Source organism: Dendrobates tinctorius, unplaced genomic scaffold (assembly GCF_039654945.1).
Source record: "Dendrobates tinctorius isolate UK_male_01 unplaced genomic scaffold, ASM3965494v1 ptg000016l, whole genome shotgun sequence".
NCBI classification, from domain to species: Eukaryota; Metazoa; Chordata; class Amphibia; order Anura; family Dendrobatidae; genus Dendrobates; species Dendrobates tinctorius.
Genome location: NW_027361684.1, coordinates 16,356,759 through 16,371,553, shown reverse-complemented (window position 1 = coordinate 16,371,553; position 14,795 = coordinate 16,356,759). Strand labels below are relative to the sequence as shown.

The 14,795-nt window shown below is 42.6% G+C and overlaps 1 protein-coding gene across 4 annotated transcripts in view; it reads left to right on the top strand.

Annotated features, from left to right (window-relative positions):
* Nucleotides 1-14,795, top strand: part of NEK8 (NIMA related kinase 8) — an 85,855-nt gene that overhangs the window by 32,655 nt on the left and 38,405 nt on the right. For all 4 annotated transcript variants that reach the window (XM_073565511.1, XM_073565508.1, XM_073565510.1 and 1 more), the window contains 3 exons: nucleotides 3,464-3,669; nucleotides 10,786-10,865; nucleotides 13,663-13,850. In XM_073565511.1, the coding sequence (XP_073421612.1) occupies nucleotides 3,464-3,669; nucleotides 10,786-10,865; nucleotides 13,663-13,850 (474 nt within the window). The remainder of the gene's footprint in view (nucleotides 1-3,463; nucleotides 3,670-10,785; nucleotides 10,866-13,662; nucleotides 13,851-14,795) is intronic.

Genomic DNA, 14,795 nt, shown 5'->3' with positions numbered 1-14,795 from the left:
TCATTGCCATCTTGCTTTGTGCCATGATAGTTTTTGCATGTTTTTCTGCATGTGTCACTCATACGCGATGCCGAATAAATCAAGATATTTAGGAAATTTTGATTCAGTTTTTTCATCATTTGCATTTCATTAACATGTCGGTCCATCCTGTGATTTCCAAAACTCCATGACTTTTCCGTCTTGGTGTTGCAATTTCAATGTTGAGAAGTGTCTCTACTACCTGATCTCCAGATACCTCCCCACACGTAATCTCACAAGATCTTCTTCTAACGTTTACCATCGTATGTTCCTCTCACAACCTTCTCCATGATTTCTCCCAGGCAACCCCTATACCTTAGTACTCGCTTTTATAGCTTATCAGATTATCTTCCGTGATTGAGGCCTTCATACTCATCTCCTCAAGAAAGCCTAGACAGGCAGACATTACTAGTATATACTGTAGATAGTGTGTGTATATATATATTTTCTTCACTCATGGCTAGTGTTGGCTGAAGCCGTTTATTGTCAAACTACTGTGTTTTCTCTTTTTAAATCATAATGAGAACCCAAAACATCCAAATGACCCTTATAAAAAGTTTACATACCCCATTTCTTAATACCATGTATTACTTCCTCTAACATCAATGACAGCTTGAAGTCTTTTGTGGTAGTTGTGGATGAGGTTCTTTATTTATATCTGAGAAGATGGTAAAGCTGCCCACTCTTCTTGGCAAAGAGTCTCCAGATCTTGTAAATTCCTCGCTGTCTAGCATGAAGTGTGTGCTTGAGGTCTCCCCAGAGTGGCTCAATGATATTGAGGTCAGTAGACTGAGATGGCCACTCCAGAACCTTCACTTTGTTCTGCTGTAGCCAATGACAGGTTGACTTGACCTTGTGTTTTGGATCGTTGTCATGTTGGAAAGTCCAAGTATGTCCCATGCGCAGCTTCTGAGCCGAAGATTGCAAATTTGCCTCCAGTATTTGCTGATAACATGCTGCATTCATCTTTCCTTCAACTTTGACCAAGTTTCCTGTGCCTTTGTAGCTCACACATCCCCAAAACATCAGCAATCCACTTCCGTGCTTTACAGTAGGAATGGTGTTCCTTTCATCATAGGCCTTGTTGACCTCTGTCCAAATGTAACATTTATGGTTGTGGCCAAAAAGTTCAATTTTGGTCTCATCACTCCAAATTACCTTGTTCCATAAGTTTTGAGGCTTGTCTCTGTGATGTTTTGTGTATTGTAGGTGAGATACTTTGTGGCATTTGCACAGTAATGGCTTTTTTCTGGCGACTTGACCATGCAGTCCATTTTTCTTCTAGTGCCTCCTTATTGTGCATCTTGAAACAGCCACACCACTAGTTTTCAGATAGTCCAGTATTTCAGCTGATGTTATTTGTTGTTGTTTTTTTTGCATACCGAACAATTTTCCTGGCAGTTGTGGACAAAATTTTTGTTGGTCTACCTGACTGTGGTTTTGTTTTTACAGAGCCCCTGATTTTCCAATTTGGTAATCACAGTTTGAACGCTGCTGACTGGTATTATCAATTCCTTGGATATCTTTTTGTATCCCTTTTCTGTTTTATACAGTTCAACTACCTTTTCCGTAGATCCGTTGACAATTCTTTTTCTTTCCCCATGACTCACAGTCCAGAAACGTCAGTGGTGGATGAAAGATGCAAAAGTCTGTCTGGATCCCAGAAACTCACTCCGCTTTTATGCACACACACTGATTACAAGCAAACAGGTCACAGGTGAGGATGTTACCTTCAGTAGCCATTCAAACTCATTTGTGTCAATTTCTGTGCATGTTATCAGGCCAAAATCACCAAGGTATGTGAACATTTGATTTGGGTCATTTGGATGCTTTGGGTTGTCATTATGACTTAAAAAGAGAAAACACAGTAGTTTGACAATAAATGGCCTCACCCAACCACTAACCATGAGTGGAGAAAAAGTTTTGGTGTTATCACTCATATTCTTTGGAAAAGACCAAGAAATCAAAAATTATGCCGGGGTATGTAAACTTCTGAGCACAGCTATGTGTGTGTATGTATGTGTGTATATATATATATATATATATATATATATATATATAATATTCAAACGTGAATGTGAGACGTTTAGGAATTGCAAGCATTTTTTTTAGAAAGCCTCCTCATTTCAGGGGCTCAAAAGTAATTTGACAGACTAACTTTACCATAAATAAAATGTTCATTCTTAAAACTTTGTAGAGAATCCTTTGCAGGCAATGATTGCCTGAATTCTGGAAGCCATGGATTTCACCAAGCACTGGGATACCTCCTTTGTGATGCTTTTCCATACCTTACTGCAGCTGAATTTAGTTGTTGCTTGTTTGTGGGTCTTTCTGCCTTACGTTTTGTCTTAAGCATGTAAAATGCATGCTCGATGTGGTTTAAATATGGTGATGGACTCGGCCAATGCAGAATATTCCACTTCTTTGCCTTAAAAAAATTCCTGAATTGCTTTCACAGTACCATATTTTTTCGGACTATAAGACGCACTTTTTTCCCTCAAAATTTTTGGGGAAAATGGGGGTGCATCTTATAGTCGGAATATACTTGCAAGTTGTGTTGCGGCAGCAGGAGTCGGGCGATTCTGCAGTGGTCCGACGCTGTAGGGGGATGATCACATTCCCTTCCCAGGCTGGTGCGGCAGTATTCTGTGGAGCGGGGGCTCCGCCGACATTTTGTGAAAGCCCGTAGCACCCACACTTCCATTGCTGCGATGGGTGGCCTCCGGGAAAATGGCTGCTGGAAGCAGCGCATATACGCAAATTGAGATCTCGGCAACAAGATCTCATCCTGAGATCTTGGTGCCGAGATCTCAACCTGCGCATGCGCCACCCCTTGGTGCACTGAGCACCGCCGAACATGCCGTGCCAGCCTGGGATGGGATTTCCTGGAAGCCACTGCATCACAGCAATGAATGTGCAGTGGCTCCAGGCTTTCAGAAAATGTCGGCGGAGTCTCCACACCACGAGCACCGCCGAACCAATTGATCTCCTTCGCTTTCGTTTATACCGTTGACTTGCCTATTATTTTGCCGATGGCTATTTAGTGACTGGTTATGCCACAGTGTATTACAAAATAATGGAAATGGCAGACAAAGATTGCACTAAATGAGGAATGTAATCAGATCGGTGAACGTCCGTTACCTCCACCAACTAGAAACAGCCTGATGCCAAGTGTGAACAGAGTGGGACACCACAGGATTGTCACACTCTATAGTGGCCGCTATCGTGTCCTGAAGATCTGTTCCTATTTTTTTTTTTTTAATAGGAGCTGATTGGTGGAAGGTGCCGGTGCTGGACCCTCACCAATTTGATATTGACATATCAAAGTTGAGGACAATCCCTTAAAGTAACTATGTGATGTATTGGGGCTGAACGAATTGCTGGATTCACCTCCGCTGTTTTCTTTGTATATATTCTCTAATATATATTGTAATGCATTGTACAGAATTTACCTGCTTTAGTGCTGAAGATCATGAGTGGGACATTCGCCCCAATATCAGACCGATATAGTCCTCAACTTCGACAGCTCATACTTAGCATGCTCAACTTGGACCCTTCCAAGCGACCGCAGCTGAATGAGATCATGGCTCACCCGATCTGTATACCCGCGCTTCTCAACTTGTACAGTGACATTGGCAGCGTCAAAATGAGGTTAGTAGCGTAAACTGCAAGTGGATGGGCATTTCTTGTAATACTAAAGCTAAGGTGTAGAAACATTTCCGTAGGCTAAAATTGAAAGGTGCAGATTAGAGAGGTGTACGTCTACTTTGGTAAATTGGAAGTACCAAATTCTCATAGAATGATGTGGAGTAATGGTGACGGGTCTTGTAAAGGCCTCATGTATCAAAACTGTCTAAAAGAACATCTGTCTTTCTTGCCCATAGTAACCAATCACAGCTCAGCTTTCATGTATTAATCAGCTCTGGTAAAATGAGAGTTGTGAGGCAATTGGTTGCCACAAGCAACAAAACACATTCTTTTAGACAGTTTTGATAAATCTGCCTCATTAATTTCTTTGGATATGATGTTGTACAGAACATACAGGAGAAAACATCACTGATCAGATTAAGGCTAAATACACAACCATTACATTTAGCAAATCCAGTTATGATTTCTGTAATTACAGTGGTTATCTTTCTTTATCTTCTCCATTAGGCCCAGACCACCATGTCGCTTTCTACAGCCATGATTCGTCTCTGCAAAGTTTGTTGTCCTGACATCTTAAGTTTCTTATTTTTTCCAACATCCTCCCAACTTTTTAGCACAAACTCCTCATCCTGCTGTTAACCCCAATACTAAATCATCCATGAGTTAGGACTACTGTATGTATAGTCCGAAACAGTAGTAAAAGCTCAAATACATTTTTTCTAGTACTATAAATGTCCTGTTTTATCTGAATTTATAATAAAGTTTTGCACATTTTTTTACTCCAAAAAAATGGCTGGATTCTCCCTGTAATCCTGATACTGTGCCCCCATTTTTCTTAGTGCAAACATATTGGTGTGATATATATATTTACCCCACCAATAGTGATGCCAAACATATAGTGTTACTACAAAAATGTTGCTAACAGGAATACCCGTATTATACAGAATTGTTGTCACAGAGGGCTCCCTTTAGTAATAGTGCCAACACTGTGCCAGCTGCTCCTTAAAGTGCTCCCTAAAGTAATGGGAATTACTAACAAAGGCGGTGGCATGCCAGCGCTGCCGTAGCATTCACTTTCATCCATCTCCAGAGGACACACATCAAGTTGAAAGTTGCATTTAAACTATTTAGGAAAATAGTGATAATTCACAGAAAAAAGTATCAAATCTGCAACAAATAACAGAAAAAATGCCCTCCTTACCAAATATATGGTTAAAATACCAATGCACTGCAAGATGTAGACATAAAGGTCACACAGGTACAGAATACTGATGAACACTCACTCCTGTCATCTATGAGGGGGGAGGATGGATATTCAGTATTATATATGCACACAGGAAAAGCTTGTATAGGGTATCAGTCACACTGTTACGTGTAGTGCACCACACTGACAACAGCTTATTAATGGCCCTTGTGCTGCCTCCACCATATACCATACTACTCCACCATATATCCCGTGTGCATCCTACTGTAAACTGGTATTCTGACCATGCATTTGTAAGTGGGGCTTTTTTCTCTGCAATGCGTTTACCTTTCTATTTAAGGCCTGGACTTTAGATCGCTTTTGGCCATTTCCACTAAGAAAAGGGGAGTGATTCGATGCCAGGTTCATCTGGCAGTGGCTGTTTTTGTGCATAGAAGCAAAGGTTGGGGACATGATGATGTCCAACATGCCATAGAATCATAGAAAGTTAGAGTTGGAAGGGACCTCCTGGGTCATCATTTCCAACCCCCAGCTCAATGCAGGATTCACTAAACCATCTCAGACAGATGTCTGTCCAGCCTCTGTTTGAAGACTTCCATTGAAGTGCTCACTGTGAAAAAGTTTTTTTTCTAAATATTTAATCTGTATTTTCTCCCTTTCAGTTTCATTCCATTGTCTCTCGTGTTTCCATGTGCAAAATGAGAATAATGATAATCCCTCTACACTGTGACATCCCTTCAGATATTTGTAGACAGCCTTAGCCTTCATTTTTTGCAAGCTAAACATGCACAGATCCTTTAACCGTTCCTCGTAGGACATACTTTGCAGTTCGCTTACCATCCTGGTAGCTCATCTCCCTCACCATCTCTCGGTTTATGGATAGAGTGGATTTTTTTATTAATTCGATGGCACCATGAAGATCAGTTGATGTTAACATTTGCTTTCTTAGAGAAAGAACACAGATGCAAAATAGGAATTTAAAAGTTTGTCCTTCTTAACATCATTTTTGACCACTTCACCCTTTTCATCCTGTAAAAATCCTATAGCATCTTTGACTTTTCTTTTGCTTTTGACATACCCCCCAAAATCCTTTTTTACTGCTTTTGGTCTGCCTTGCAAGCCTTACTTCATTACTGGCTTTAGCTCTTCTAACTCTTTTCCTGCATGTCATGCAAACAGTATTATATTTTTTAGATATGCCCCCCTTCTTTCCATTTGATATAAATTTCGTTTTCCCAAGTGATTACGTTCTGTGTTCATCCACCCTGGTCTCTTCAAATGCTTCCACTTCTGCCTTCTTTTTGGGATTATTACCGATTGTGCGGTGAGAATTTCATTTAACAAAATCTCCCATCCTTCTTGGACATTTCTGTACTTTAGAACATCCAGCCCTTAGACCTTGCTTACCCTTTTTCTGAATCCATTAAAATCTGCCTTTCTGAAGTCAAACCTTAATGTCTGAGTCCTCTCTGGTCTTCCTCCTCTTGTAATCCAAAATTTGAGGATAGCATGATCCCTGCTTCCTAAATTCCCGACCACTGTTACTTCCTCAACCATATCCACCTGTCATGGTCACGTGAGACTGGACACACCGCCTCCAGCAGGGCGAATTTATATGACGCGTGACCCTGGATATACCGCCTCCAGCAGGGCGAATTTAAATAATAGAACGTGCAGCTGGATGCACCGCCTCCAGCAGGCGAATTTCAGTAGTACACGTATGTCTGGATACACCGCCTCCAGCAGGGCGAATTTCAGAATAAAGGGGAAAACCAGGAAAACCATTACAATGGTGGCCCTGCGATAGGGAACGGGGAGAGGAGACCTCCTGCACTCCCCTGAGTCAGTGTCTCCACACTCCTAACGATCCCTAGGCCAGTTCCGCACCGGGCGCCGATCAGGATACCTGAAATCCCTAGCTCGCCCTGAATCAATCCCTTACTAGTGAAGTGGATGGTGCAGAAACTAATCCCACCACTGCACTAAAACACACATTGAGGAAAGTGAAAAACGGGGAAACACCACTTAGCTTTGCTCTGTTGCTAATGCTCCAAGCAACAGAGTCCGACACCTGAGTGCATCTTTTCCTCCAACCGGATCCAACACCTGAGTGCAGCTTTCCAGCAACAGAGTCCCGCATCTGAGTGCAGCTTTACAGCAACAGAGTCCAGCATCCGAGTGCAGCTTTCCAGCAACAGAGTCCAGCACCTGAGTGCAGCTTTCCAGCAACAGAGTCCAGCATCTGAGTGCAGCTCTCTTCCAGCAGCAGAGTCCAGCATCTGAGTGCAGCTTTCACCATAGCTGCCACACCACCAAGCTTTGCAAGAACTCCTCGCTGACACCATAGCTGCCACTCCACCAAGCCTTGCAAGAACTCCTCGCTGACACCATAGCTGCCACTCCACCATGCTTTACAAGAACTCCTCGCTGACACCATAGCTGCCACTCCTCCAAGCTGTGCCAGAACTCCTCGCTGACACCATAGCTGCCACTCCAGGAATCTGACTGAGCTGCCAGGAACTCTCTCTAGCTCCTTCCTTCACCAAGGATGGTTGGAAAACACCAATATCACGAACAGTGAGTGAGAACACCTGATACACCTCTATAGTTAGGAGCCAGAGTCTCACCTGTTAGAGATTCCCGTACAATAACGCTCACCACCACCGGGGGCAAACGAATAAAAGACACCACTGTGTAATAACCCTAATGGCCACCGAGGGCAAAACCAACTCTAAGCAACCAGCTCAAAGGAAAAAAAAGGTTACTTGTTCAAAACCTTTCATATCCAACCTGGATCATGACACCTCCCTGTTGGTAAGAATTAGGTCCAAGATTGCAGATCCTCTTGTTCTCTCTTCTACCTTTTGAAAGATAAAGTTGTCAGCAAGAGATAAGAATTTTCTGGACCCATTACTTTTGTCTGAGAGAGATTCCCAACAATTATTTGGATAGTTAAAATCTCCCATGATAACTATGTTCTACTTTTTTGAGACATCTGATGTAAAAAAGAGTTCATCCATATCTTCAGTTTGTCCAGGTGGCCTATAATAAACACCTACAATAATGTCCATTCTCTTCTTCTCTCCTTGAATTCTTACCCAAACTGTTCTTCAGAGCTACCAGTCTCTGAAGCTTGGATCTCTGTAGAGATATACGTTTTCCTAACATACAATACAACACCTCCTCCCTTCTTGGTAATCCTGTTAATGTCTTATCATTCTTAATTCTGGCATTTACCATAAAGGGCGCTAAAGGAACGCTCCATATAAATTGTTGTTGGCTGGTCCTGACAAAATCAGATACATGCACTTTTCTGCTCTGACTATGGGCTCATGCAGGTAATCGTATTATTTATCAAAGTGTGAATCGACAAAATATCTGACGAATGTTAGTGTATGTGGCAGTGCACATACCAGAGGAAAAAAGATCGCTGCATGCCAGAGTTTGAACTGATATTCAGATTATTCAGATCGCACTCTGCCATGCAAGTTATTGGGCCTGTAAGAAAAATCAGACCGCACTTGGATGAAATCTGAGTGCAGTTCGATTTCCGCAGCGAATGCAGAAGATGGACACATTTTTTTTTCTCCATCTTCATCTGAGAGAATCGGACCGCCTTCTGACCACGCTCTGATCACACTCTGATCACTCCCTGACCACGCTATGACCATACTCTGATCACAGTGTAATTTGCATAATCGTCTGATTCTCTTGGATGAGAGAATCTATTGCTGTCTGCACCCAGCCTAGCAGGGGATGGTTTTTCTCATGCGATCGCTTTATGCACTCCATTGAAATATGGTCAGTAGCAAAAGGCTGCAGTCCTGACTGCTGCAGGACCTACACCTCATCAGAGAATAACAGGGTTAAATTTTTTTTTGTTGGAATACATTCTATAGTTCTGCATCTATAGAAGTAACACTAGTTGTCATCTGGCTATGACTGATTGCATCCTCCCACAGTTTAGTGTGTATTGGTGTGGGGAGTGGGATGTGTAGGTGGTGTTTCCCATCTTTATATGTCACGTCTATTAAGACTTGCTGTGATGATAATTGCCGGTAAGAAATCCTGCACCTGGTTACATAACCTTACTTTTCTATGATTCATGTGAAATGACTTTTACTCATACACCCTGCATTCATTACGTGATTCTGCAATCTCATAGCTGACATTATGTTCTGTAAACTGTGCCTGCCGAATTCATGACACCGCGTCTTACCCCACCTGTACCACCTACCTAACACAGTCACAGCGATATTGCCTTTACTCCACAAATATGTCACCCATCAGCATCCCACATTCACGGATTGTGAGATCACAAAATTTACCCATTATGGTTCTTTTCCTTCTAGATAGTTATATCATAGCCTGCAGCACTGTGCAGAGATTGTCATTATAACTGTAGTACCCGCTCTGCATAATAGATGTTTTAAAGAAAGAAAATCAGAAAATCACATAATTTAAGGAATAAGATGTATCCTGGTAGAAAGAGGTTACTGAAACTTTTAGAACAGTTGGATCCAACTGCTGAGACCTCCATGATCACAGAAAAGTGGGACTTCTGTCCTCTGAATGGAGGGGCTGTGCACATGAGCGGACAGTGCTTATTCATTCTCTGTGGGTCTGCAGGAGGTGCACAGTCACTTCATTCATCTGGGAAGATAGAGGTACCCCCCATAGGAACTGCAATCAAATGAACAAGCTGAGTCTGGGGTCACACTGCGTTAAGGCAGTCCGTTTAACAGATTGCATTACACCGCTGCATAACGTGGTGTAACGCAATCTGTTAACGCTGCCATTAACCCCCATTATCGGGCGCATCGCCAACACATGCCATAATCGGGCTGCAGCGTCCGAGGGTCCGTCACCGCTAGCGCAGATGAAGCATCTACGCTAGCGGTATAGTATAACGCGACCGTGTTATGCTATAGCGTTAATGCAGCCCGTCAACGCTATGCGTTGAACGGGCTGCTTTAACGCAGTATGAACCTGGCCTAATTCACAAGAAAGGTAAATCATGAACCTACTGACAGTGACAGTTTTAGATGTCAGCCATCAATAATGATTATGAAATTAATTCTATACTTAACGGGGTTGTGCAGTCATGCATACCTCCCCAATCTGGTGCATGCACAGGTGTTATTCTAATTAATGGGATATGTTGCTGGTGCTCGTTGAGCGTCAGAAGGTCCCTTCCCAGCGCCCAGTTGCATCCCTCTGCACCCGATATCGGATGGAAGAGAATTTCTGCACAACCTCCTGAAATGGACTTTATCGAAGAGGTGTTTTCATCTTAGTAAGTCATGACATACCACTAGGATGCGCCATCACTTAATAATCACTTAGGGTCTGACCTCTAGGACCCCGCCAAACCTGAGGATGAAGGGGCTGCTTTAGCTTCGTGACGCCTCTTCATATTTTTTTTTCCTGCCCTGGATAATTCTTTGTACATGAACCGCAGCCGACTCCATTCACTCACATAGGGCTGCATCACTCTGGTTTATCTTGAACAGAGAAAAAACAGAGCTGGTTACACTAGCAGCGCCGCAGCCTCTTTATTCTCACAGTTGTTGGTGTGTGGGTGTCCTAGAGGTGGGATTCTCAGTCATCATCCTAGCCTTATGTCATTACTTACCCATACAGGAATATCCCTATATTCTTGTTGCAGAGCTGTATAGTGACACATGTCTTGCTCCCTTTTAGGTGATGGAATTGTGCTGGCATGGTGTGTCAATGTTCACCTTTTATTTTAAATATAGGTGGGGAGTCTGGGCCTCCCTCAGTGGCCGGTGCTACCAAACTAATGCCCAGACATCCAATTTCTGAAGAACTGAATAACTATTCATTATGGAGTGTGAAGGGGTTTCGCTTTATAACGTCTTTAATTTGAATGAATGAACCTTTTTTCTCTGTAGAGTGGAGAAGCCTCTGGCGTCAATGCCTGCGGTAACTCGTGGACGGCCAGCTGGCCGGATCCCCAGCGCCAGATCCCGTGGTGAGGATTTCCAAGCTTGATCTGTATTATATTTCATTTCTTACAAATGTTACTTCGAAATGATGTGTAGATGGGTTTGTCATCTGGTGTAAAATGTCATGCGGACAGCTCTACTGTTCTACAGATTCTTGGTAGACAGAACAGAGTGAGCGTTGAGGGTTCTTCCCAGAAGGTAATAAAGGAGATGGCATTTCTGTGTTGGCATTATATGGTGTAGATCCTAAAAAAGACATTGTAATAAAGACTACTATTTGTCATCTACCAACCACATGAACCAGCTTATGACTAGTTTAACTTCTCCCTGACATATGATATACTATATACATTTTATGTTGGGTCCCTATCATTGATGCAAGCTCAGGAGCTGAACCTACATCTTTCCCAGCAGATACTAACTGAGTTACACTACCATCATAGAATTTTTTTTTCCCCAAATTTTTTTTCACCATTTAATTAAAAAAAAATGTACATACAAGTTTGGCATTGAAAGTAATTGTATTGACTTTGGAGAATTATATTGACAGATCATTTTTACCATACAATATATACTGTAACAACAAAACCCAAAAAACAGCAGAATTACAGTAAGGTAGGGAAACCGTTAGACCTTTATTAGGGTCAACATCACTATCCTATTTACTCTGCTTACAAGCCCCCCTTTTTAAATAATATTGATTAATTAAAGTTTTTTGTATATAGTGGAGGGTCTTTTCTAAAGTGTTTTTAACGATACTTATAGACCATGCAATGCTATTCTGGGAAATCAAGTAAGCTAATTTTTTCTTCATAGAGGAAGAGGACTTGAACTCTTGAAGAACCAATCGTAAAAGTCAATTTCAGCTCTTTAACGGGCCTTGCCACATGACTTGGGATAAAAGGGAAATCAGAATCATAACTTTAAGGCTATGGGACCACGTTGCGTTTAAATCCAGACACTGAAAACCGAACTCCTTCCCAGAAATCGCATGTTTTTTTCCGCGCGATTTTACCGCGATTTTCTCAAGCACTTTCCAAGCGATTTGAAGCATCGCTTGGAAAGTGATTGACGGGTTGGTCACACTCGTCAAACATAGTGTTTGACAAGTGTGACCAGGTTTTTACTATTGAGGCTGCCTATGCGGCCTCAATAGTAAAAGAAACAATGTAAAAAATAATTAAAAAATAAAAAATCGGGGTATATTTACCTTCCGACGTCCCGCGCAGTCTCAGCGACGCTCCCGTTCCCAGCGATGTCTTGCGAGACCTGTGATGACGTTGGTCTCGCGTTGCTATAGCGATCTCACGAGACTACGTCATCACAGGACCTTGCCGCAAGGCATTACTGGGAACGCTGTGGCCCGGGAAGGCAGCGCGGGACGTCGGAAGGTAAATATACCCCGATTTTTTATTTTTTATTCTTTTTTTTTACAGGGGTATGGTACCCAGGGCCTGGAGGACAGTCTCCTCTCCTCCACACCGTGGGTACCAACCACACATGAGACGCTTAACTTCGCGCATGGTGGGCATAGCCACATGCGGGAAGTAAGCGATTATCATGCATTCCTATGGGTGCGGAATCGCAGCAATTCTTTGCGATTCCGCACAAAAGAATGAGCATGCTGCGATTCCGCCGCGGAAAAAAGCGCAGCATTAGCACAGCATGTGCGGAATGCCATAGGAATGCATGGGGGGCGTTCTGTACACGATTTTTAAAAGTTTTCGCAGCGTTCTCGCACCGAAAATCGCGGCAAAAACGCTTAAAAATCGCATCATGAGCACACAGCCTTAGACGTATTTTGGGGTGTTTCCCCTCCTCAGTGCAAAGTATGAGATCTGATTTAGCTACGCGAGAGGCCTCTGACTGTGGACTAAAGGGTAACGGTTCTCCTTGTGGAGAGTGGCATGCCAGGGTAGGAAGGCTTATAGGTCGTGCAAGACTCTTCTAGGAAATTAAATATGTAAATTGCCTTTTCAAAGAGGAAGAGAACTTGAACTCTAGTGCCACCTATTGTAAGTAGCAACTAAAAGTCAATATTGACCCTTTAACGAGCCTTTCCACATGACTTAGGATAAAATCCAAACCAGAATCTCAATTTTCAGACACATGCCTCAGTCAGAGGTCTCTCATACAACCAAATCAGATGTCATGCTTTGCACTGAGGAGGGGAAACATCCTGAAACACGTGTCTGCAAATTCAGATTCGGGGTTGATGTTTGTCTTAGGTCATTTGGCAAGGCTTGTTAAAGGATTGATATTGACTTTTAGGATTGCTGCTTCCAATAAGTCGCACTAAAGGTATTTACATATGGAGTTTTGCCAGAATGACACCTTGTAAATTTACTGAGAGATAATAATTATTGTAAAAATTAATTTTCTACATGACGTCTACACGCAATCTGTCTGAGGTGGAGAATGATTCTCAGCACTACAGGTGGTGATTTATACATGTTATACGCGGTCTCAGCTGTAGAATATGACCATCTGGGCACCAATAATTCAGTCTTTTACCAGCCCCTGCTTGTTTCTTTGTAGTATTCTTCTGATTCTGAATTTATGTATTATTTCCTGGAAGCTACTTAGATTTCATTTGTCATTCCTGTGAACATCCTATACGTTGTCTCTGTGGACTAATGAAACGTTGCTACAGATTGGCCGCTCATTTATTTAACATGACAGGTGCCTATTACTGAGCCAAAGGCAGATCTGTGCAGCACATTCCATTATTTCCCATTATTACCGGGCTTTGCCAGGACTTGTTGTGCCGTAGCAGAATATTTGAAGTCAATTGTCATGTTTGTGTTGATTTCTTCTGAACAGGTGGCCGTGTGGGGTATTCTCCTGCAAAGCCAGGTATTCCTCCCCCTCTGTCCTCTGTCTACACTTGGGGTAGTGGGATCACCACTCCGCTTCGCCTGCCGATGCTGAATACAGAGGTGGTCCAGGTGTCAGCGGGCAGAACACAGAAAGCCGGAGTCACCAAATCTGGGAGGATTATCATGTGGGAGGTGAGCATCATGAACTCTGACCCACGGTACATGCAAGAGACATGTCCATCATATAGTAATAACATGGCATATTGAGCATACATAGTTATGGAGAACAGTAAAAGAAGGGATTTAATTTCAGATTCATCGAGTGCCATGATAATCCTAAAAATGGGCATGGCCATATATTTAATGCCATGGCTGAGATGGTGACTACTCCTTAGGCTGGAGTCACACTAAGGCCTGTTTCACACTTCCGTTTTTTCAAATCCGTCAAAATCCGTTGTTTTCCGTAAAAAAACGGATCCGCCATTTTTTGCAGGATCCATTTTTTTTGTCCCATAGACTTCCATTACGGTTACCGCGGATCCGTCAAAAAAACGGATCAGTTTTTTAAAAAACGGATCCGTTGGCATCCGTTTCCGTCAAAAAAACGGAAACGGATCCGTTTGGCGGACACAAAAACGGAAGTGTGAAACAGGCCTAACCTGCGCAAAATACGGTCAGTATTTTACATGCGTAATACGGATGACAGACCCCTAAACAGTGCTCCGTATGTCATCCGTAATCAAGGTGTGGTCGCGTATTTTGCGCATGTCAGCATCCGTATGTAATCCGTATGGTGAGATTTTCTCGCAGGCTTGCAAAATGGACATATAATGGAGCCCTATGACAGTTTTAATAAAGAAATGAAAGAATAGATATAGACACATAGAATGCATATATATGTATTCTATGTGTCTATATCTATTCTTTCGTTTCTTTATTAAACCTGTCAGTGTGAGTTTACTGTATAGCGCACTGAATTGCCGGCTTTGCTAAAAGACACCGGGTGCGTATTTCTCGCAAGTCACATGTGTGGTCCGTGTGTAATCCGTATTTTTTGCGCACCCATAGACTTGCATTGGCGTATTACGGCCGTAGTACGCTGACAATCGCAGCATGCTGTGAGTGGCACGGAGCGTA